General features: G+C 38.3%; 1 protein-coding gene across 1 annotated transcript in view; it reads right to left on the bottom strand.

The window, feature by feature from the left end:
- Window positions 1–20,196, bottom strand: part of MKLN1 (muskelin 1) — a 91,495-nt gene that overhangs the window by 61,360 nt on the left and 9,939 nt on the right. Inside the window, exons 2-5 of the mRNA XM_026052455.1 lie at window positions 16,072–16,141; window positions 8,707–8,849; window positions 7,240–7,328; window positions 997–1,106 (exon numbers count right to left, since the gene is read on the bottom strand). Coding sequence (XP_025908240.1) covers window positions 997–1,106; window positions 7,240–7,328; window positions 8,707–8,849; window positions 16,072–16,141 — 412 coding nt within the window. The remainder of the gene's footprint in view (window positions 1–996; window positions 1,107–7,239; window positions 7,329–8,706; window positions 8,850–16,071; window positions 16,142–20,196) is intronic.

The raw sequence follows: 20,196 nt of genomic DNA, 5'->3' as shown, positions 1-20,196 counted from the left end.
ACACTCCATAAAAWTAGCAGCTACAGCCAACTTGCACTGTGACCATTACAGCTGCTTTTCAAGTCCCTACAAAGACCACCATGAATTTGGAACCAACACCTATGAGCTTGACTACAGATCCACAGGGTTTCTTTACCCTACTGACATTTTCAGGCAGTTGGCAACACTATAAACTGATGAGGAAGGTCTTAGTCCTACCATGTCCAGACTTCATTCCATTTTGACCTTTTCCTACTCTTAAACAGAGATATGCTACTCTACTACTCAACCTTATTCAGCTGGGAAGGATGTCTCTTCTGTAATGCAACATGAATTTCATGAATTGTTGCAAGAAAATTATGTGTAAAAAGCAGCAACAAAATTAACTCTGGTTGTGAATATGCACTTTCCTCCCACAGGCAGCGCATCTGTTGYACTTGATAAATAATTTCTACAAATAGTGTTCACAACCCTTTGAACTTTTGGTCCAAAGTGACAGATGGCAGAAATCAACTCATCTCATAGTCTAGAAGTGCCAGCTCCCTTCTCTACTGTAGAATATTCAACAGAAAGATATTGAGTTAAACAGCAGCAGCACAAGAAGCTACAATAGGGAGGACATCAGTGTGGGTTCCCCTTAAACAAGAGGCAAAAGGTCCCTTCTAAAACCCCGTAAAAATAGCATATAAAAYATATTTTTCTGGATTATATATATATGTGCATGTGTATACTATATACACCTGCATTTATACAAAATAACTTTGTCTCCTTTGACTTAGTGCTCTTTACTTATTGGTATCTTTCTTCCTTGTAATGTCTGCTTAGGAGTTTTTATAGAACCTGCAGATACAATTCAAAAAGTTTAAAGTTAGAAACCTGCTTTAGGTTTTAWCTACGTGTTTGTTGCTTTAACAGCCAGCATGCAAGCGACGACAAGGTCACATAATTCTAGAAGTTCCACATGATTTTTGAGGCTACACATCTTGAAACAAAGAGGCACCTAAAAGGCAGGCCTACCTTGCTGTACCAGTTGAGGCACGGTTGGACCACATCTGGATCATCAATGCCATTAAGTTCAACATACCAGATACTAAAATTGAAGCTAGGTCCCCAGGATAAGAGTGGAACTGGAGAAGAAAGGAAAAGGAGAAAGAGATACATAACATCAAACAACCATTGGATTAGTCTTTTAAGGCTACATATAGTACTATTTTAATAGAATATTTCTGAAAGTTAAATCAATTTTTAATCTCATGTATGCTCTAGCTTGTTTAGTAAGCTTAAGAAAATTACCAAATATGCCATTTTGGAGCATTTAAAGCAACTTGCTAAGGAAGCACTAGAACAGCAGATCTGTTCAGAGCAGAAGCCTGCATATAYAAAAGCAAAAAGTCTATCATTTATAAGAGCTCAGCAGATGCAACAAGCTTTGACATGAATGGGAGTCACATGAGCRTGCTGGAGACAATATTTGCTCCTCATAGTACATTTAGCATTTAGTTCAGCATTTATCAGCAACAATTATTTTCCTCTAATGGCAGAGACAGGAAGCTTGGGTATTTCAATTTTACAAAATGAACAAGTTGTGGATGAGAGAAGGAAAACTGTCAAGTTTCCAATTTAACAAAACCGTTGTAATTTTTATAAATTGAAACCCATGCAGTTGTTTTGGTTAGTGTTCTTCTACATAAGTACCAGAGCAAACATACTCAGTATTTTAAGAGATCTGTGTAGCACACTGCAGCCTCTTCAGTGCTTCTCTGTCACTGCTACCATCTATGACTCTACATTAATCTGTCAGTAAACACGTAAAGAGTTGCTTTTGCTTCTCAGAGCAATTCCTAACCTCAGAAAACTTATGTATATAAAATACACACACACTCTTAACTCCTTAATACAGCAGTGAAATCAAATAGTTTCATTTCAAATACTTTTCATCTCTTTTTGACTGTAACTGAAAAAATAAAAAAGGTGGGTGGTCAGCATTAGAATTACCAACAACAGCACAGACAGCCCCCCCAATCCTCTCTTTCACCAACTCCTCTTGCTACAGATAAATTGTCCATTGACTTTCAAAGCACTAGGTAAAGCCATTTAGACTATTAGCTTGCTGAACTACTTTCAGATCTACTCTGAGGATTAAAAACCAAAATTCATCTTAAAGCTGTTACTAACAGCTAGAGATTCTTCAGTATTTAGATTTCACCAAGTCAGATCAATTATTTTCTGTAATGCACTTGGGCTCAGAAAATATGTTCACATGCATGAAAAATTTTAAAGAGTTTTCTACCAACTTTACTGGTGAAGACTGTTATGATGACTTACAGCAATAGGCATCAGGAGAACAGATTTCCAGRAAAGATCCAAACAGACTGAGAGTATGCAAGTCTTAACCCATTTTAATGTGCACAACTAGGTACCACATAGATTAGGGAAACGCTCATGCCAGTCTACTAAAAATTGAGTTCTGTCTTTCTACTCTAGAAGTAATTGATGGTGCTTTAGAAATGGAACTATTTCCTTTTTAATGTGGCTGGCATAAACTCCCCAACCACTCCATTCAAGTCATTTGTTATTTCTCAGTTGTTAACTACTCAAGATTTTTAAAGCTACTTGCAGTAGGATGCATGCTCTTAGAGACAGATGTGGACTAGTCCAGAAAAGCAAGAGTCACCTGCCTTTCAACCACACTGGACATCCTGCCCAAGGAGCATCTTTTTTGCTGTCCTGGTTTTGCCTTCTGGACAGGGTACCCAAGTACCACAAAATATGACTACTTCTAAATCTAAATATATAGACAAGTTTAAAATTGCTAACAGGGGGTCTTTGGGACTTGATGAAGTGATTGATGCRAGTTCTGTACGAGCTCAGTGAGCAGGGACAGCAGCCACATTGGTCTGTTTTCTCATGGTCCTCGGAGGGCAGCAATCTGCTACCTGCTAGAGCTGTTGAACAGTCTGGAGCATCCCACCTATAAAGGCAGCAGACTGACAAAACACAGCACCTTTGATTTGTCCTCAGGCCTAAAACAAACAGACCAATGTCATACTGAAGCTTTTAGTATTTGCTCAGCTGCAAATATAAGTCTATTCATCAGGTTCTCACCCTGAACCCCAAATCAAGCTTACAGACAACTTAATGTGCAACAAGACCATGAATTCCATGGTTGAGAACCCACCATATTTTCCTAACTTTGGGTTTACAGTGGTGAAAAACAAACCCAAGTAATACCACCTTATTTCAAGAAAAGAAAAGCAAAACATCTCCACCTCTACTTCTTTTCAAGCACTCTCAAAAGYTGTACTAACTTCTCCTGGAAAAATTTAACAGTCCACTCATTTGTTTTGGTGGTCAACTACAACCCCAAAGTAGTAYCTGGAGTTCCATGTAGCCATCTCTACAAAAATCAGAAGTGCAAAGCCACCACCTTTCCCCCGCCATACACACACATTAACTCATTGAACTTGCAGTCTTTTTCATAAGAAAGAAACGAAATATCAGAAATGATGATTTTTAACAAGATCACCATGGGACAGACATCTACCTTAAGAAGAGAAGTTGCACAGGGAACACATACAAGCACCATACAAGCAAAGATGACCTAAACCAGCTTTGTTTGAACTACTCCAGAAGAGGAGGAAAAGATACAAAGCACAAATCCCGAAACAGCAACTTCTCTCCCCTTAGCAAGTATTATTTTAAGCATTTTACTAGAAYAACTCTCTATTTTTGCATCTTTTCACAGGCTCCCAGGCAACATCAAAGTTGTCCTTCATCCCTCCTTCCTCAGTCTCCGCTCTCTTCTTTTAAAGCATTGAAGAGGTGCTTTTAGTGTTTTAGATAAAACTCCTTTTTAGAGCAGCTACCATCTAATTTAAACCTGAAATAAGGAAATGCACAAAGCAGAGCAAGGAAATAGCAAAATCCACACAAACAGGGACAAGCATTAGCAGCMTCACTTCCTTCCTTGACACAGGAAGCTAAATTCCTCTTTTTAGGTGAGGCAGGAGCATTAGGTGAGGAAATCAGTCCTCCCGTTGGGTCTCCATGTCTCTTCTCACCTCTCCAAATGGCCACACACTTCTCATTTCCCCTCCTTCACAAACTTCTGATTTTAAACCACCTTCTAGGTTTGCACAGACCTACTCAAGATGAGAAACAGCCCTCAAACAAGCAACATCAAAAAAAAAAAAAAAGAACCCATAAACACGCTGTTAAGCTTTATTCTTTTCCTTATTTGTTAGTGGTTTCCCTCCCTGAAATAAAACCCAAGGGGGGTTTCCTTTGAGCTGGAAAGTTGCACAATCTAAAGCACTTAATCCAAATTCTGAAGCTATRGTATTCCCAAACAGTTTAACATAAAACCACCTCAGTGTATTTTTCTCTTGCTGTACGTACTACAACAAACCCGCCTGAAAAAGCAAACAGCRGTAGAAACTAACTGAACCACCACTCCAGAGCAAGAGGTATCCAGCAGAAGAGAAATCAATACCTCTTTTACAGGRACAGGAGGTTTTTAGGTCACTTAACTACTTCTTTATGCACACAAGGATGGATTTGGGGTCATGTTTTTCAATAATTGTAGGTTAAGCCTAGAAAAGGACTGTAGCCTTATATGCTACAGAAGATAGCAAGAGCAGCATTAAACACAGTGTGCAATCATTTCAAAAACACCTCAACCTAATTTCTGTGCCCCTCRCTATACACACCCCATACTTAGGTGCACAAACAACATGCCTAGCAAAAGCAGGTAGAGATATAGTCAATACACTTATATATAAAACATCTATAAAGAAAGCACTGCTTGCTTCTGCTACCAAGTTTAAGAATCATGAATCCTAGCTAGCAACTCACACGCTCCTAACAAACTGGTACAAGAATTAACACCAGGCACTTCAAGTTATCTTCCATGATAATCTATCTTAAAAACATCTTCTTAAAACATCTTCTCAGCTTTCAAGGGAAAATTCAAGGAAAAGCAAACAGAAACAAATACAAAACAAACAGAAAAGCACAGAAACAAAGTCAATGGACTCCTTGATCCTGAYAAAAAAGTCTTCTCCTGATAAAAAACTTCTCCCCTTTCTCAAATTCTTTAATGACGTTCTACATGAAAGGTGGGAATTATGTGGCAAATGGTCAAAAGACTGCACAACTGGGCATATCCATTCTAAAGAAGGGAAGYTGAACTAATAAAAAGTGAAAATCTCTTTTTGACAAGAGAGAAGGAGCTTCGTGCCTATTCTTTCTGCTTCCTACAAGCCTAAAACATCATTTAATATAAGGGCAACAGCAGTTTTAGAAAGTCCTGCCCCTCTGCCCCAGCACAAGCCTTATTGTTCTGCTGTTAACTACAGTATATATAGATCAGCGTGCTTATCTCTGGAAGTATAAAGCAAATGCCTGATGCAAGCAGCCGCCAAATTATATAATGCCTTCACCAAACATGCAGCCCTCTCCGATAACAGTAACTCCCGCAGGGTAGGTCTCTCTGAGTCCAAAAGGGCAGGTTTTAGTCGAACGTTGACTGGCAGCATTACAAGAAACGCGGCGCTGCATTTCAGATTTTGAGTTATTTTGGCTAGCAGCTAGGAAATTTTAACAAACTCAAAACAGTCAAGCTGTGAATCCAAAAAAAAAAAAGAAAGAATTTCTCAGCGTCATTTTGCAGTTGTTTCAGAGTAGAGACAAACTTGCACAACTTGAACAAACGAGACAGTGCTAGTAATCAACGAGAAATTTTAGTAGGTTTTAGTCAAAGATCATTGCAATAATTGTCCTCTAACATTAGAATTTCATCACGAAAGGTAGCTGCAAGAAAGACTGCGCTGTAACAAAAAAGCAAAACTCATCTCAAAGTGTAACTAGTGAACAAGTGACACTGAAATACAAATCAAACACTAATGCACTCGATGCCAAACACTTGTCACTATGCGAGGAACCCATCCCAGCATCGCTCAAGTATTGACACTCTGTGCGTCAAGTCTGAGGAAAGAGGTTCCTATTTGGAGGCATTAATGAGTATTTCACTTGCCTAACAGCTCTCAGAATATAGTGAAGCTTCAAAACAGCAGACTAGGAGAATGAATTTTGCAGGGTTACAAGTTACACTTCCTTATCTGTAACTAATCACCTTTATTTACCCTTTCAGCCATCCAAAAACTATTTGTCAATTATTAATCATTAAAAATAACATCCTCAAAACTTCCTCCCCTTCTGGAAGAACAGGACAGAACACAGTCTGACACACAAATGATTACTCGATTTCGAGACTCCACTCTCACTTCCCCAGGCAAACACAAGCAGTGATTGGGAAAGCCGCAAAAACAACATAGAAGCAATACAACTGGCTTCCAAAGGGACCCCCCAAACAGCCCAGTCTTGACCAAGAAATTACCTAACCCTTCTAAACCCTTCCAAATTACTGAATTAGTCAACAGAATCACTTATCTTTTCCTTAAAGCAACTATCTCTTTTTTTTAAAAAAAAAAAAAACTTTTAAACCGTTACCATAAAAACAGTAATTCTTTAACTATCTCAGTAGGTAGGAAGCTATGTAAAGATAAAAGGTTCTAAATTCTTGAATCAAATCCAAGCAATATCTTTAATGGCTAATGTAAGACATTTGGTCTCTCTGGCATGCCTGAAATGAGGAAGCTCTACTCCCGCTCCCACCGCAAATCCCCAAAATTGGCCCTCGTTAGCACCCCTGCTAGCAAGCTTTAAAAGAGAGACAAGGCTAGACATCGTGCACTGCAATTTTTCTTTGCTCCTGGTTGCCATCTTTAGCCAGAGACAATGATTAGAACAGCAGGAAGAAAACAAGGAAAGTTTCTGCTGTTGCTGTACATGTTGCAAGCATGTTTGAGAAAAAAAATAAACTTTCTTCAAACTCTAGGGCTGTCAATGTTCAAACTTCTACCATTATTTAGCATAATGATCTTTTTTTTTTTTTTCTTAAGCTCCATATAGTGATTTATAGCAGGACAATAAGCAGCTTCTCCAGCAATTACYTGGCTCAACAACTGCATTTCTGAAAATTACTGTATTTTGCTTTTCAATCTCTAAGATCTAAATTATCAAGCTATTATTTCTAAGTTACAGGACTTCACTGCGTTCCAATCTAAGCAGCCTACAAGATCATAAAATGGAACAGCTATTGTGGATGCTTTGCCTGAGTACAATGAAGTCACAAGTGCCAAGACYGGCACAAGTATAAGAGATTATTTTCTACTCAGAATGCTGAAAAAAGGCATTTACCTATCTTAATGAATCGACAGGGGAACATCTGTTCATCAATTTTATGCTTCAAGGTGAATGTTTCTTTGTTATAATCATTCTTTAAGCCACTGTGGGAAAAAATAAATAAGGTTACTAAATCTTACCTTGTATTTTAGGACTAGCTAATAAACGCAATCTAGGTCATGCCTGAAATGCGATGCTCGTTTCGTATTACTATGAATCATAAGTATGCATGCTGGACCAGAGCCTGGGCTGCTAGGCACCACCTTAGCTCCCTAAGAAGCAGCACTGGCTAGTGGTTTTGCAGGGGAAATTGGGGACAGATCAGTGACATCTGATTGTGCTAGGAACCCTGTAGGCAGCTTCAGAGGCAGGYTATCCACTAGAATCTCACTTTTTCTTTTAAAAGATGAAGACAGAGCAGCTCACAGAATTATTGCACTTAGTCCTTTGAGACTCACCTGAATAATACTATTAAAAAAGGTCAGAAATTTAATATAAAAGATTAAAAATCTTAACTCCTTTACTGAAGATGTACCCACACAAAATGAATTTTTTTCATCAACTTTCATGAAAATGAAGTGACATTAATACTACTAAAATCTATTCCCCAACAATTCTAGTAGCAGTAATGTCAAACTGCAAAATTGGTCTATCCTAAGTAGGAGGGCAACTAGTTTCTATATGTTAAGATAKCAACAACATGAAGAACTTGCCGTGCTTTTCCATGGCTACTCTACTAATGATGAGCTACACTAATATAGCCCCTGGAAATGGGCCCTCCTTCTAAGCCTCCAAAACCAGACTGCCTCTYGCTACTTATTTCTCTTGTACTCATAGATATTTATATATCCTCTCCTAAACTAAAAGAGAAAACTCCTTAAAAGGGGCCTTTGCAAATTTATATTATTCAGAAGCTCTGGATAAAGCATGAATTGCCAAAAGGCTCTTTCATTAGTTCTTACCGTGATACTAAACTACCAAATGAAACTAAACAAAACATATTTTCTATCTGTTCATTAAATTTATTTATGTATTTGAAGGAAAGCAGAGCAGCTGGCTAGTTCAGACCTTCACAGCTGCAATGAGATTCTTCACACAGGCAGACTACTTGTCCTTTCARAAGCTACTTTGAAATTACCCCAATAGGGAATCATTTCTACTATGCCTTAAGCATGCAGGAAAAAAAAGAAAAGAAAAAKGAATCACAACCCTTAAGTGTTGCACCTTGCTCTCAGCTCTTCCCAGCCTCCAAGAGTTTGCTTCCCACCAGACTTCTGTGGTTAGAAGAAGATAAGGAAGGCTTTCCTGGAGGGATAGTTGGGACAGCTGCTCTGACCTAACCTTGAACACAAGGGCAGCTAATCCCAGGCTCACAACCACAGCTCTGTTATCCTGATAGCCAAGTGTCTGCTTGGGASTGAAGGGCAAGAGCATTTTGGTCCAGCCTGTATGATTACCATAGCTGATGAAATCATATCTTACCTAGATAAGAGATCTGTCATGTTTTCTTCATTCATCCCACCAAAGACTTTAAATTTCTTTAGGTTGCAGACATGAGTTTTCTCGTATTTGCCAAATGTGATACTCTGGACTATGGCAGGTCTTTCAAGCTTCAGAATCAAATACTGTGGAAGAGATAACAACAAATTTCAGTATTAAAATCAAAGCTACAGCACGCACCATGAAAAAGCATGACAGCCTTTAAATGTACAGTTTATAGAGCCAAGAAATGAAAGTCAAGATGATTCCTATAATTATATCCTCTCCTCTGTTCCAAAGATGCACAGATACGGAAGAAATCCTTTGTAGGAGAACTGCAAACAACAAACAAAAAGCTATTCAGGAAAAATTAGGTCCAACTGCCTATTTCTAGTATTGCTATTAAAGATTTGCATATATTCCTTTGAGCTGGATGCAGGACTTCCTGAAATCTGGAAAACAGGCTCCACCTAAGGAGAACCACAATTCAAACTCCCACTAAAGCCTGAAACGCAATCTAAGCTGAACACACAATTAAATAAATACAGGATGTTCCAGATGCTAAGAGAACATCAAATTACTTTTCCTCTCTGGGCTGACACTATTTAACCACTGAGCACAGTCTATGTTTGATTTGTGGCTAACAAAGGAACCAACTACTTATTAACCGCACCAAATATAACCTAGACATTTAACTGGCAATAAAGGGGATTTATTCATAAAACTATTAAAATGTTCTAGCTCAAACGTTTGCTCGCCCATACGCAGATGTTCCTCTTTAGTGCATGAATAAAGTCAGCAGGGTTTTAGTTTTCAGGCCCAAGCTGCTAACTTTACCAGCACTGCTGGAAGGAGAAAAAAAAAATCTATTATGTTATAAAAACTTACGTAGAAAAACATCTGCATCATTCACTACAGAGCATCGATCACCAAGTTCCTTTAACCCTCTTTTACGAAACGGGTCATAGTAGGAGTCTTCAGATATCCTGCTAGCCAAATAGTTTGAAATTTTAACCTAAAAAACACATTTAATTCTCTTTCCCAAATTTAGTGAGCATTAATCTTCTGCCTGTGCTAATCAATAGCATCAGCAAGCCAGTCTTACCATGGAAAAGTATCTTTCGGAGTGAAAGTAAGAAAATTAATTCCTGTCTATCCAGTCTTTATCCTTTTTGTTGTGGACCTGCAAAGTAATCAATTTTGAAGCTAACATGAATATTGATGTTATTTTAGGGAATGTTAGGATAGATATATGATCTCAAGGACAAGTTTTTACTATGCTCACGAAGACTTTAGCTCAACAAAAATACTTTAATGCAAATAGCATCTCCATTTAATAATGCGGACTGGACAGATACCTATCTAGAATAAGGAGGAACTGCTGCCAAGGATGTTTCCAGCAACTCAGTATGCTTTCAGGAGGAGGAAAACAAACTAGTCAGCACTGCTATGGTGCAGTGGAAAAAGTTAGGTCCAAGAGGTGGGTGCAGTCACGAGAAAGGCACAGTTAACGTGGCACAGCCCGCTGCCAAAATTCCCGTGCAGAACAGAGAGTACGTAAATAGGTCCAAGAACTCCTCCATCAGCGCATCTTCTCTGAAGATTTTTCCTCAGAGCTGAAATAGTGACACTAACATTACTGGTATCAGAAAGAGCAGTTCTTAATCCTGCTGGAATAACAAGCCTAACATTTAGGTCATGAAGACGCACTCCCTCGCCAAAACTATATAAGATTTTCAAAAGCTTGGGGCAAGCTTCATATGGCAATATTCAATTTATACCTCAAATTAAGGGGGAGAAATCCAGAAGTGAAGTTAAAGCCTTTACCATGAGAAATAAGCTTAGAACAGAATAAGGATGGGAAACTGCTCCTTGTGCTCAGCAGTGATTTCTTAAAGGACATATAGCAGGGACTTTGCAGCCCTCCTTGTTTCTGCACATCCCCATGATCTGATAGAGAGGCATTAATGAACATCGAAGCATAAAAGCTGAAAACTGCTTTCTGTGAAGTTAGCTGCTTAGATATCTGCTTGGGCTCAAGATGAAAGAACTTTAGCCTAATCATTAAGCTTCAAATGACCACACTTAAAAAAGAAGAAAAAAAAAGAAGATATTAAAAGTATAGAAGTATTAGAAGAACAAGACCTCAGGTCTACAATTAAGCACAAAAATAGAATAAGCCATCTCTGGAATTTCAGGACCACAATTTGTTGCCTGCACCCAAAATGCACCCCAGCGATATCACACAGGGCTGCAACACAAATTTTGTTGGAGCTCTGGTCTGTGCTGCTATTTGACAACAACCACGCGCATCCTCTTGCATCACACAACTGAGCCTAGGTTTATCCTAATGTATTTTAAATTAGATCCTATCTACGTAGCAGGATGGAAATCAAGAGGAAAATTGGTCTTTAATTCTTGGATACAAAAAAACAAACCAGTTGTTTGGACAAAGTGCCACTAACATCATACACGAGTGCCTTAATTTCAGAATTTGCGTTGAAATTCCACGTTGAAGAAATGGAACCGGATTGTACAACTGAACTGCACCACTCAAGCTGCTGCTGCGATTAGATTCACGCTGTATTCTATATAATCCCTCCTCTTTAACCTTTTCTTTCATCCAACCTCTGTGCCACAGCACGATGAAGGCTTTTCATTACAGAAAAATGAAAGCTGCATTGCATGTGAAAATAAACACCAAATAACAAAACAATCAACAGGGGCCGTCATAAGTCACGATACAAATGCATCTTTACGGTAAGTTTGTGTCTAAATAGAAACATAAGCTTTTTGGTCTTGTGCATGGAGACACTTGGAGGAATTGAAAGATTTCATGCACACGAAAATTTGAAGTCAAAGTATCATCAGCGCCATGAGGATGAGCATTCATTACAGGGGCCTGGTCGTCAATATTACTGCCTTTATTGCTCAACACTTCCTATGTAAGCCTAGAATTAGTATAAAATAGAATGATCAGCCTTTTTTTTTGCCCGAATTGGTTACTACATAACAAGTTTATTATTGAATTTATAATTTCTGGGTCATTCTATTTCAAGACTTCGGAAAGATATCTAGTTTAATAAACAGAAAAACAGCTGTCATACGTATTTCCTTTCACTGACACTCATTCATAAGCAACTCGTGGCTTTCACAGCCAGAGGAATTATTTAACTCCATCACTGCCATATAGCCAGAAACCTCTACTAACTACAGTCGTGGGGCAGTATTTCAAGCAGCTTTCATTTCTCTTCCTTTGCAGAAACCTTTACTAGAGACTCAAGCACATTTGCAAYAAGGCAAGTTTTCCTTGCTCTACAAACTTGTACATTTTAACCTATATTCATATATGCTCATAATGTGAATGTTCTGAAGGCAGATTTTTGGGGGGTTTTAAGCCATAGAAAAAGGTAAAACAAAGAAGGGAACAGCTCAATTCTTCAGGCCTCAATTGCTGATATTTCTACACCTAAATCAGCATAAGCCASCAAGCTGGTAGGGAATTAAGAAACAGTCGTGTTAAGGTCATACCAACCAGATGAGAGAAACCACGAACAGGCTGTAAGCTATTCCAGTTTGAGTTCACTTCCCATCCYGGACTACTGTCCCCACCTAGGCAATTTAAGAGGGGCATCACAACAAAAGTAAACAATTCTTAAATGAAGTTGCAAAATATTTATGTGTTGGCATTACTTCATTTTCTCCAGGCTGCCTGATGGTTACTTTGAGGATAAAAAGAATCCTAAGTATACATATATATCACTACTTCTGTAAAAGGAAAAACCCAAACTTCTAATAAAGCAGTTAGTTTTCTCCCAAGTTCTTTCCTCAAAATGCTTATCCTGTGGTCARCAACTATTCCAACTCAATTTTATGAATCTGCCCGAAATGAAAAACATTAAAAAAGAAAACCAAACCCTTCAGCCATTTCCAAGAAGCAGGATTCAGAAAACCTGTACCAACACATAAAAGGAAGGTACAAAAACTACCCATTTTGAGCAAAAAGCAATCTCTCAAATCCCGAGTATCTTTTCTCAAGTATGAGACAAAATAATTTGGAAGATTTTCTGTATTCACAGGAACAGCAGAGATTGTATTCTTTGAACACAAGTCTTTTCTGTAAATTTCAAATCCCCGTTCTTTCTTCCCTTTTTTCAACATAGAAATTTAGCTGGCAAAAGCACTTCATATGAGTAATTAAACACTCATGTTAAAAGCAAGAAAATTAAATAAAGTTGATATTAGAGACACTCCAACTAGATTTTCTCTCTTCACTCTTCAAGACTGGTATTGTTGGATAAACGAGCAGCAAAGCATCATTTTATATCCTCAGTGATTGATGCTGTTTACACAGCAAAAGGAATCCAGCGGGATGAYCTCCACTGAGGCAGCCAGGTGCTGCCTGTTGTGTTTTGAAAGAAAAGAGCATAAAACTCAAATACTGCAYTGCCAATCCCAGCTTCCAGGACAAAGACTAACTTTCTGCAAATCATACAAAACTATCTAATTGCAAGGGCTTGCTYGGTAAGAGGGGTGGTGCCCTGCTCTCCAGGACTGCATTTGGKTAGTTTTGCAACAACTTTTTCGTTTGCCAATTCCCTGCCATGTTCTGTATGCACACAATTGCTGGAAAACAACTTTCAAACAAGTTCACACATTTTGCATTTTAAGTAATTCTGGTTATCGTCTGCTTAATCTATACTCTTGATAAGTTATGTTGCTGTCAGTCTTAAACACAGGAGAATATTCTGAAGCACTCGGTTGCAACAGAACATTGCCCTCAGAGCAACATTCAGGTCAAATAAAACTTTCAAATTCAAAGAACAGCTCACCAGCTTAAAAAGAGATGTTTATCTCAAAGATAAGCTCTCCAATTCCGTCCGTAGCATCTTTCCTACACTTGTCACACATCTCCCATATCGCACATCCCTTCACTCCAGACAGCTGATGTGGAAATAAATAATTCCAGCTCAATGCAGTGAACTATATGATCTTTTTGCAGTAACATTCAGCTATGCACCTAACTTTCTCAGCTGGGTAAAGTCTGTAGGGGCAGTTTCAATTCTCCAGTATGTCTAATTCTCCATTAGATGTATTAAGTTTCAGGTTCATTCTTAGAATTTTACTTACTATGGATGCTTAAGTACATTTTAATTCTTTGTAATAGGAATTAGCTCCCAAAAAGTAGGATATATGACGGTAAATAGTAGTACTTTATGCTTTCCAAACTTACTCAGCCTTTAACAACTCTGGCCTCTGAATTACAAAGCTTTCTAATTCAAATTGAAGAATTATTTCCTTACATCACAATCCCAGATAAGACAGACAAGCATTAGCTAGATACACACACTCTTTGTTGTACTCTACACTAGAAGAAAATACTTATTCCAGCCTCTCAAGAAGTTTTGTTACACTACTTTTAAAATTGAGCAAGCATCTTGAGACTTGCAGCAAGTCTCAGCAAGGCACATATTAAAATGCACTGAAGTATGTAGAGCCCCTCCCAGTCGTCCAGGGAAGATAAAAAAAAACAACAACCTCCCATCTGGAGGAAGTAAATGAATATGTCATGCTTCTGATATCAAATACATAAAAAAAATTATTCTTGACAAGTGAAATTTCCATTCTGTGGGTCAAGAGTGAAGGTCTTCTAGCACTGTTCCCAAAGTCAGGTAAGAAAGAGATCAGTCATCACAGCAATTCTTTAACATCAGAATATTTATCCTGAAAAAAATCTTAAGCTATCTCCTTAAGCAAATAAACACTCTAGCATCAACTGGACAAAAGCAAAGTGCCTCTAAAGCCTCGGAGTACTCATGCTGACTTATCTAGATCGCTGTGGGGCAGAGATTAGAGGCTTGAATATAAAGTTTCAAGTATTACAGAAACAAGTGTTCAACTGCCAAGAAATCAAACCTGCGACTCCTAATTAGATTCCCAGAATCCAAATATGTTTTATTAAACCAGAAATTATTAAAGAGCTGATTTGGGCATCAAAAGAGAAAAAAAAAGTGCTAGTCTTCAACATAGAATGAAAGTCAGGGAGAGAAGTTAGTTACAATGATTTGTTCAATTCTTCACAAAAAGGTGCCCATTACTGATTAGTAATTGGTAACAGCACAAACTGAGACAAAATACGTTCAAATACTCATTACCTACAATCTATTATTCTTAGACTAATACTACTTTAAGTTACAGATTATACTCCTGTCTATCAAAATATGCATTAAAGATAATCAGCCAAATTAAAAGATCAATAACTGCACAAAGGAACTATGCAAATCAAGCATGGGAATCATTATTAGTTTTCAAGTATTTGTTTTTATGAAAGACTTTTAATGGAATACAAGATAGTTTCCCACTCTTTTTTCCTGAAAGACTCTGCATTTACATAGACATAGCACTGTAGCAAATATTTTAATATTTTTATTTAGTGATTGAAAAAGATAATCAAAATAAAGCCTTTCAAATGAACGGCACAATTATGCTTCGGAAAATAACAGTCCAGACTTCAGGTTTATAAACGCACCTTCAACGCAGAGTAGCAAGATTTGCATACAGAAAAATACTTTGTAATTTAACTTGCAGAGAGTACTTGGATGAAATGTTCTTGTATCTTATTTTTATGGGTATATAGGTAGAATAAAACTTCACAAAAGATATTCTGCCAAATATACATTAGTATGCATCAGTAGCTAAACAAATGATTTTAAAACACTCAGGGTAATAAAATGCAGAAGTTGACCAACCAGAGCAACAATTTTAAGGTATAGACCTAAAGAAAAGGATTAAACTTTTATCTCCAATAAATGTACAAGTAGAAGAATACGCTCATTTTTGCCAACAATCTAAAAAATATGATAGTGAATAGACAAATTACATATGAACATCAACACAAGTCCTATTTTAGTACAATGACTAACCAACCAGAGGTGACATTCATCTCTTTCTAAAACAGCTTAGATTTGTAAGTGTGCTGTTAAGGGTAACAAATACAAGTTCCTTAGATGCAGGATTCAAGGCCAACAATTTACAGCAGTTTCCAATAGTGCTGACACAGGGAGGCCTGAATGCCTCATTAGCAACTTAATCTACCTGTGAGGTTAGATTGCTTCCAAAACAACCAGGATTTTGAAAGATGAAGTGCCAAACTCTTCCGCTCCTCCTTCCCCCCAGCATTCCTTTAAACATCACAAATTGCTGGAAAAAGCAAATACCTAGCTTACCCACAACATACATTTTGCTGAATTGAGAGTAAGTAGCCTATAAAGACTGACAATATAAAATAACATCAGCCTATGTTTAAAATAAAAATTTCAGGGTACATTRGTTTGCAACAGAGCTAAACAGTTGCACTAAGATGCTTACCTGGGGAGGGTAATTGCTTTCTGAAGACCATCTTGAGGACTGATCATTGGGCTTATCCACCAAAATATTCCTAAAAAAAGGAAGAGGGGAGAAAAAAAAAAAAAGAATTTTATATTGTATTTTACATCTCCAACAAGAGCTGTCATATACACAGATTTGTCAATAACATTTTCATGCAGCTACTGGGCAGAGACCAAGGTTCTTCTCCCTCTTTATTAAAGGGGGTTTTCTACATTGCTCTTTTACAGGACCTTAATTAAAATGCTCCTCCAAGCCTTGTGGTTGTGCAATGGAACTCCAAGTTGCGAAATTAAAAAACAAAATCTAAATTGTGAAATACATACAAAACAGACGAACTGACATAGGCCCGAGCCTGCAGTTAAGTGGAAAAAAAAGGTCTCATTCACCTCACCGGGATAAGATTTTTTTTCAATTAGGTTAAAAACGAGTAGCATTATGGTAAGCGAGCCAAAAAATATCCTTTACTAGACAGGAGATGATGACGTGGAGAGAGGGAGCTGCTAACCTACTTTACAAAAACAAATGAATAAATAAATAGAAGACGGCCATCTAACTCATTCCAAATTTAAACAAGTGCTTTTCACATATGCTACGTCTCCTCTAATGGAGGAGGAAGCAGAAATTCAACTCTTCACCCAAAGTTCTCCCAAGTTACCTTCCTACCTTTTGAAATACCACTATTAAGGTGATAAACGTAATCAAATGCAGAATCRTTTTCGGGTGAAACACGCAAAACTAATCAAAGTCGTCCTACAACTCCTGYAATCTGCTTTCCTATAGTCTATATCCTCCAACTCACCTCTCTGATCAAAAGGACAGGAAAATACACTGCATTATTTATTCTGCTCTCTTTGCTGGCAAGGTGACGATGCACCAGCTGGACAGGGCTTAAGACTTCTATTAAGTCTAACTAAAGAACTTGCCAGCTCCTAAAACTTGTGTAAAAGAAGGAAGCAGTCATCAAAAGGCTTATGCCATCTCCATCTGTTGTGGAGGAGTAAGAGTACACAAGCATCTGGACTACTACAAAGGAGCACAGAAGAAAAGCTCATATAAAAGCTCGAAAGGGAACGAGGTTAAGGCAAAGGTTGAGCATTAACAGCCCCGCAGGAATTAGCTCGTTCTTTCTGCACCGAGAACAAAATATCGTCACATTAGCAACGGTTTCCAAGCAGTGCAACGCGGCGGCCAGGGAAGCAGCGAACGGATGGATTGCGGTGGCTCCTTAAAATCYGGCTGCACTTTAATGGAGCGACACGAGCCATTATCCATCTGCTTGGGCTTCGCAGGGTGCACGTCACAGTTTGTGCGTGTCCCAGGTTAAGGAAAACTCAGGTCTCCCCCTTCTTTCTTTACCTAAGAGGGAGAAAAATGGCAAAAAAATGATGCTGGACCTCAGCAGAGGTCCCAAAACACATAACAMTGGGACTGGTCCAACTGGCATCGAGTAACACAGCTACTCGATCTACAGCTGAATTTCCACACATCTCCAGCACAGAAAATATATTTGAAAAGCATACGGATGTGTAGGACTCTCTTGCACTAAACCTCTTTAGCCCCATTCAATAGGAAAGGTCAAGTTCAGGTCTGGATAGTTAAATATCCAAAAAGGATACTGCAATTTATTGAGTGAACAGGCTCAGCTGCAATAGGAAACTCAGATCCTGCCTTCCCCAATTACAGCAGGGACAAGAAAACAAAACAGAAGAAAAAATTTGAGCTGAAGGGGGAGAATCTGGGAACATCCCAATTTCTACCAACATTGCTAACCTCCAAGCCAAGTCACCTCTGGAAACCAAGGCATGCGGAGTATTTATCTTCTGCTGGGAACTCGAAGCAAAGCAGGTCTGGGAAAGCACTGCAGTTATTTCTAATAGTTACYTGTAGCATCTCGTCTGTCACCTCTGACTAGGGAGACACTGCCCCTAACTGGGCCTTTTCGAGTGGTCGTAATGCCACGTTTCTGGGTTTCTTTCTCTGGTTTCTCCACAGCGCTGATAAACACCAGGAAACATGAAAGATGAACTCTGCCTTTTCAGTCTCAAAAATCCATCTGGGGCACAAAACACCCAGCTAAAACACTAGAAATAACGTTTGTAGCTATGAGGGATACCAAAATAGCTTAATGAAAAAACTGACAATTTTTTTTTTTTTTTGCCATATTTTTAAATAGTCCCTCCCTTCTGTTACAGCCCTTGAAAACTAAGGACTAAGCAAACATACCAGGCAAGAGACTCCCTAGCTAAACTCAAATGCTCTAGATGATTCCAAATATTTTCAACACAACTAAATTACAAGCATGAAAGTTAACATTTGAGAAGTCTTGTGCTTCAGACAAATGAGGGGAAACAAACCATACGACAGCACTGTACAGCTTTTCTTCTTTAGGGAGCTTTATCCCAGCACACAAGAATACAACTCACCCTACAGAAAACATTTTATTTATGCCTTTATTGTTAATCTGTTTAAACATTAGTCCCTCGACCCTTCAGAAGTTAAGCAACATTTGCTGAAGTTGGCACCGTTACATGCTCTGATACTGCCCTGTTGGAAAGAGACATTTTATAACTGGGACAGATCCCAAAGACTGTAATTTTAGGAGTAAATTTGTTTGCTCCTCCAGATCAAAGATCAATTTGCCACAATCGAAGAGGACCTCAGTCAGTGCAGCAACCACACAAGATAGGAATCCTTCCACAGAGGCAAAAAAGGGACAGGTAACCCACACAAAACTAAGGCTGAGGAAATTCAAAACAGTAAAAAGCAGTGTCAAGAGATTTATAAGTATGCTTAAAAACACATGGGTTATTAATCTATTAAGATTAAACAAATGTTGAAGACAGAAGTCAGTAAGCATGAAGTTAATTTACCACAACATTTCAAGAAAATTTATGGGCTCTAAAGCTTGGAAGAATTCAAACATTCCAGCAGTCATGAGACAGTAAGAAAAMCAGATGCGTATCCTAATGACAAATGACTCTTTCCATATAAAGCTGCTCTTCTGGGCACTGGAGAGGTCTTAAAGCACCTGAAAATAGGCTTGTCAGATACAAAAACCTGGATTAAAACCTTTGAGAAACTTTAGAAGTGAAAACTCTAATAGTTTGATGATTTTCCATGCAATTTTTACAAGACAGTATTTGTAAGCCCTTGAGCAAGTGCCAATTATTTTGTGCGAGCTTTTCCTGTGAAAAAGCTGCAAATCATTAAAGCTGGTTTGAGTTGAATCGTATTTTTAAACTACAGATAGGAGTTCTATTCAGGCATAAATTCATAACACTGCCAAAAGGGCCTATTTCACCCACTTGTGCTTTTCCACCCTCCCTCCCACCRCTCAATCCAGCCACCATACTAAAAACAACTATTATAAATCATTGGTTTTCAGACAAATCAGTTCTCCACTTCAGCTTGCCACTTAGTTACAGTGCCACCAGTGCCCGCACAAAATCAGGAAGAAAAAAAAAAAGATGAATAGTTGGATGCAGACCATGGATTTATACTGGGACGGAGTCATCATGCCACAGTCCCACCAGACAAGTGACTATTAGAGAAATTAGATGTTATGGCATGTCAGCTATTTTGTTCTAACCAACTCTGTGAATATTAGAGATGTCACCACTCTTGTTATTTTCAGAGGACTTTTCTATGCAACAAGCKCTGTAGCTGAAGACATGACAATCACCACGGGCGAGTTTTTGTCTGCTTTTGAAGCAAAGAGAAAGGGGATGACTCTGCAAAACATACTGGAAATTAAATGTCATGCTGATATGATTTGCATTTAATCCAAGTAGCATAAAGGCTGCATTAAAGAAATCCTCCATTTTAGGACTAACTCCTTAAGAAATGAAAACACAAACGTGAAATACTAGCTTTGTTTGGCACATTCAGAATTACTGCTCTGAGAGCAGCTGTGTCAAGCAAGGCAGAGCGTTCCCTGCATTACWTGGAACTGAAATGCAGCTCTTCTAGAAAACCACTGAAGTACAGAGGCATTAAAGAGGAAGAAACACTTGGAGCGCTATGAAAATAGTCAGCCTGAAAGCTGATGAAGTGTTCTCTTCATGGTTGTCCACATGAGGACACTTTCATTTTGCCCTGTAACCA

This window comes from Nothoprocta perdicaria, unplaced genomic scaffold, assembly GCF_003342845.1.
Source record: "Nothoprocta perdicaria isolate Ctin4 unplaced genomic scaffold, notPer1 scaffold_89, whole genome shotgun sequence".
Lineage (NCBI taxonomy): Eukaryota > Metazoa > Chordata > Aves > Tinamiformes > Tinamidae > Nothoprocta > Nothoprocta perdicaria.
The sequence above is the reverse complement of the archived record's forward strand: the minus strand, read 5'-3'. Positions and strand labels throughout refer to the sequence as shown.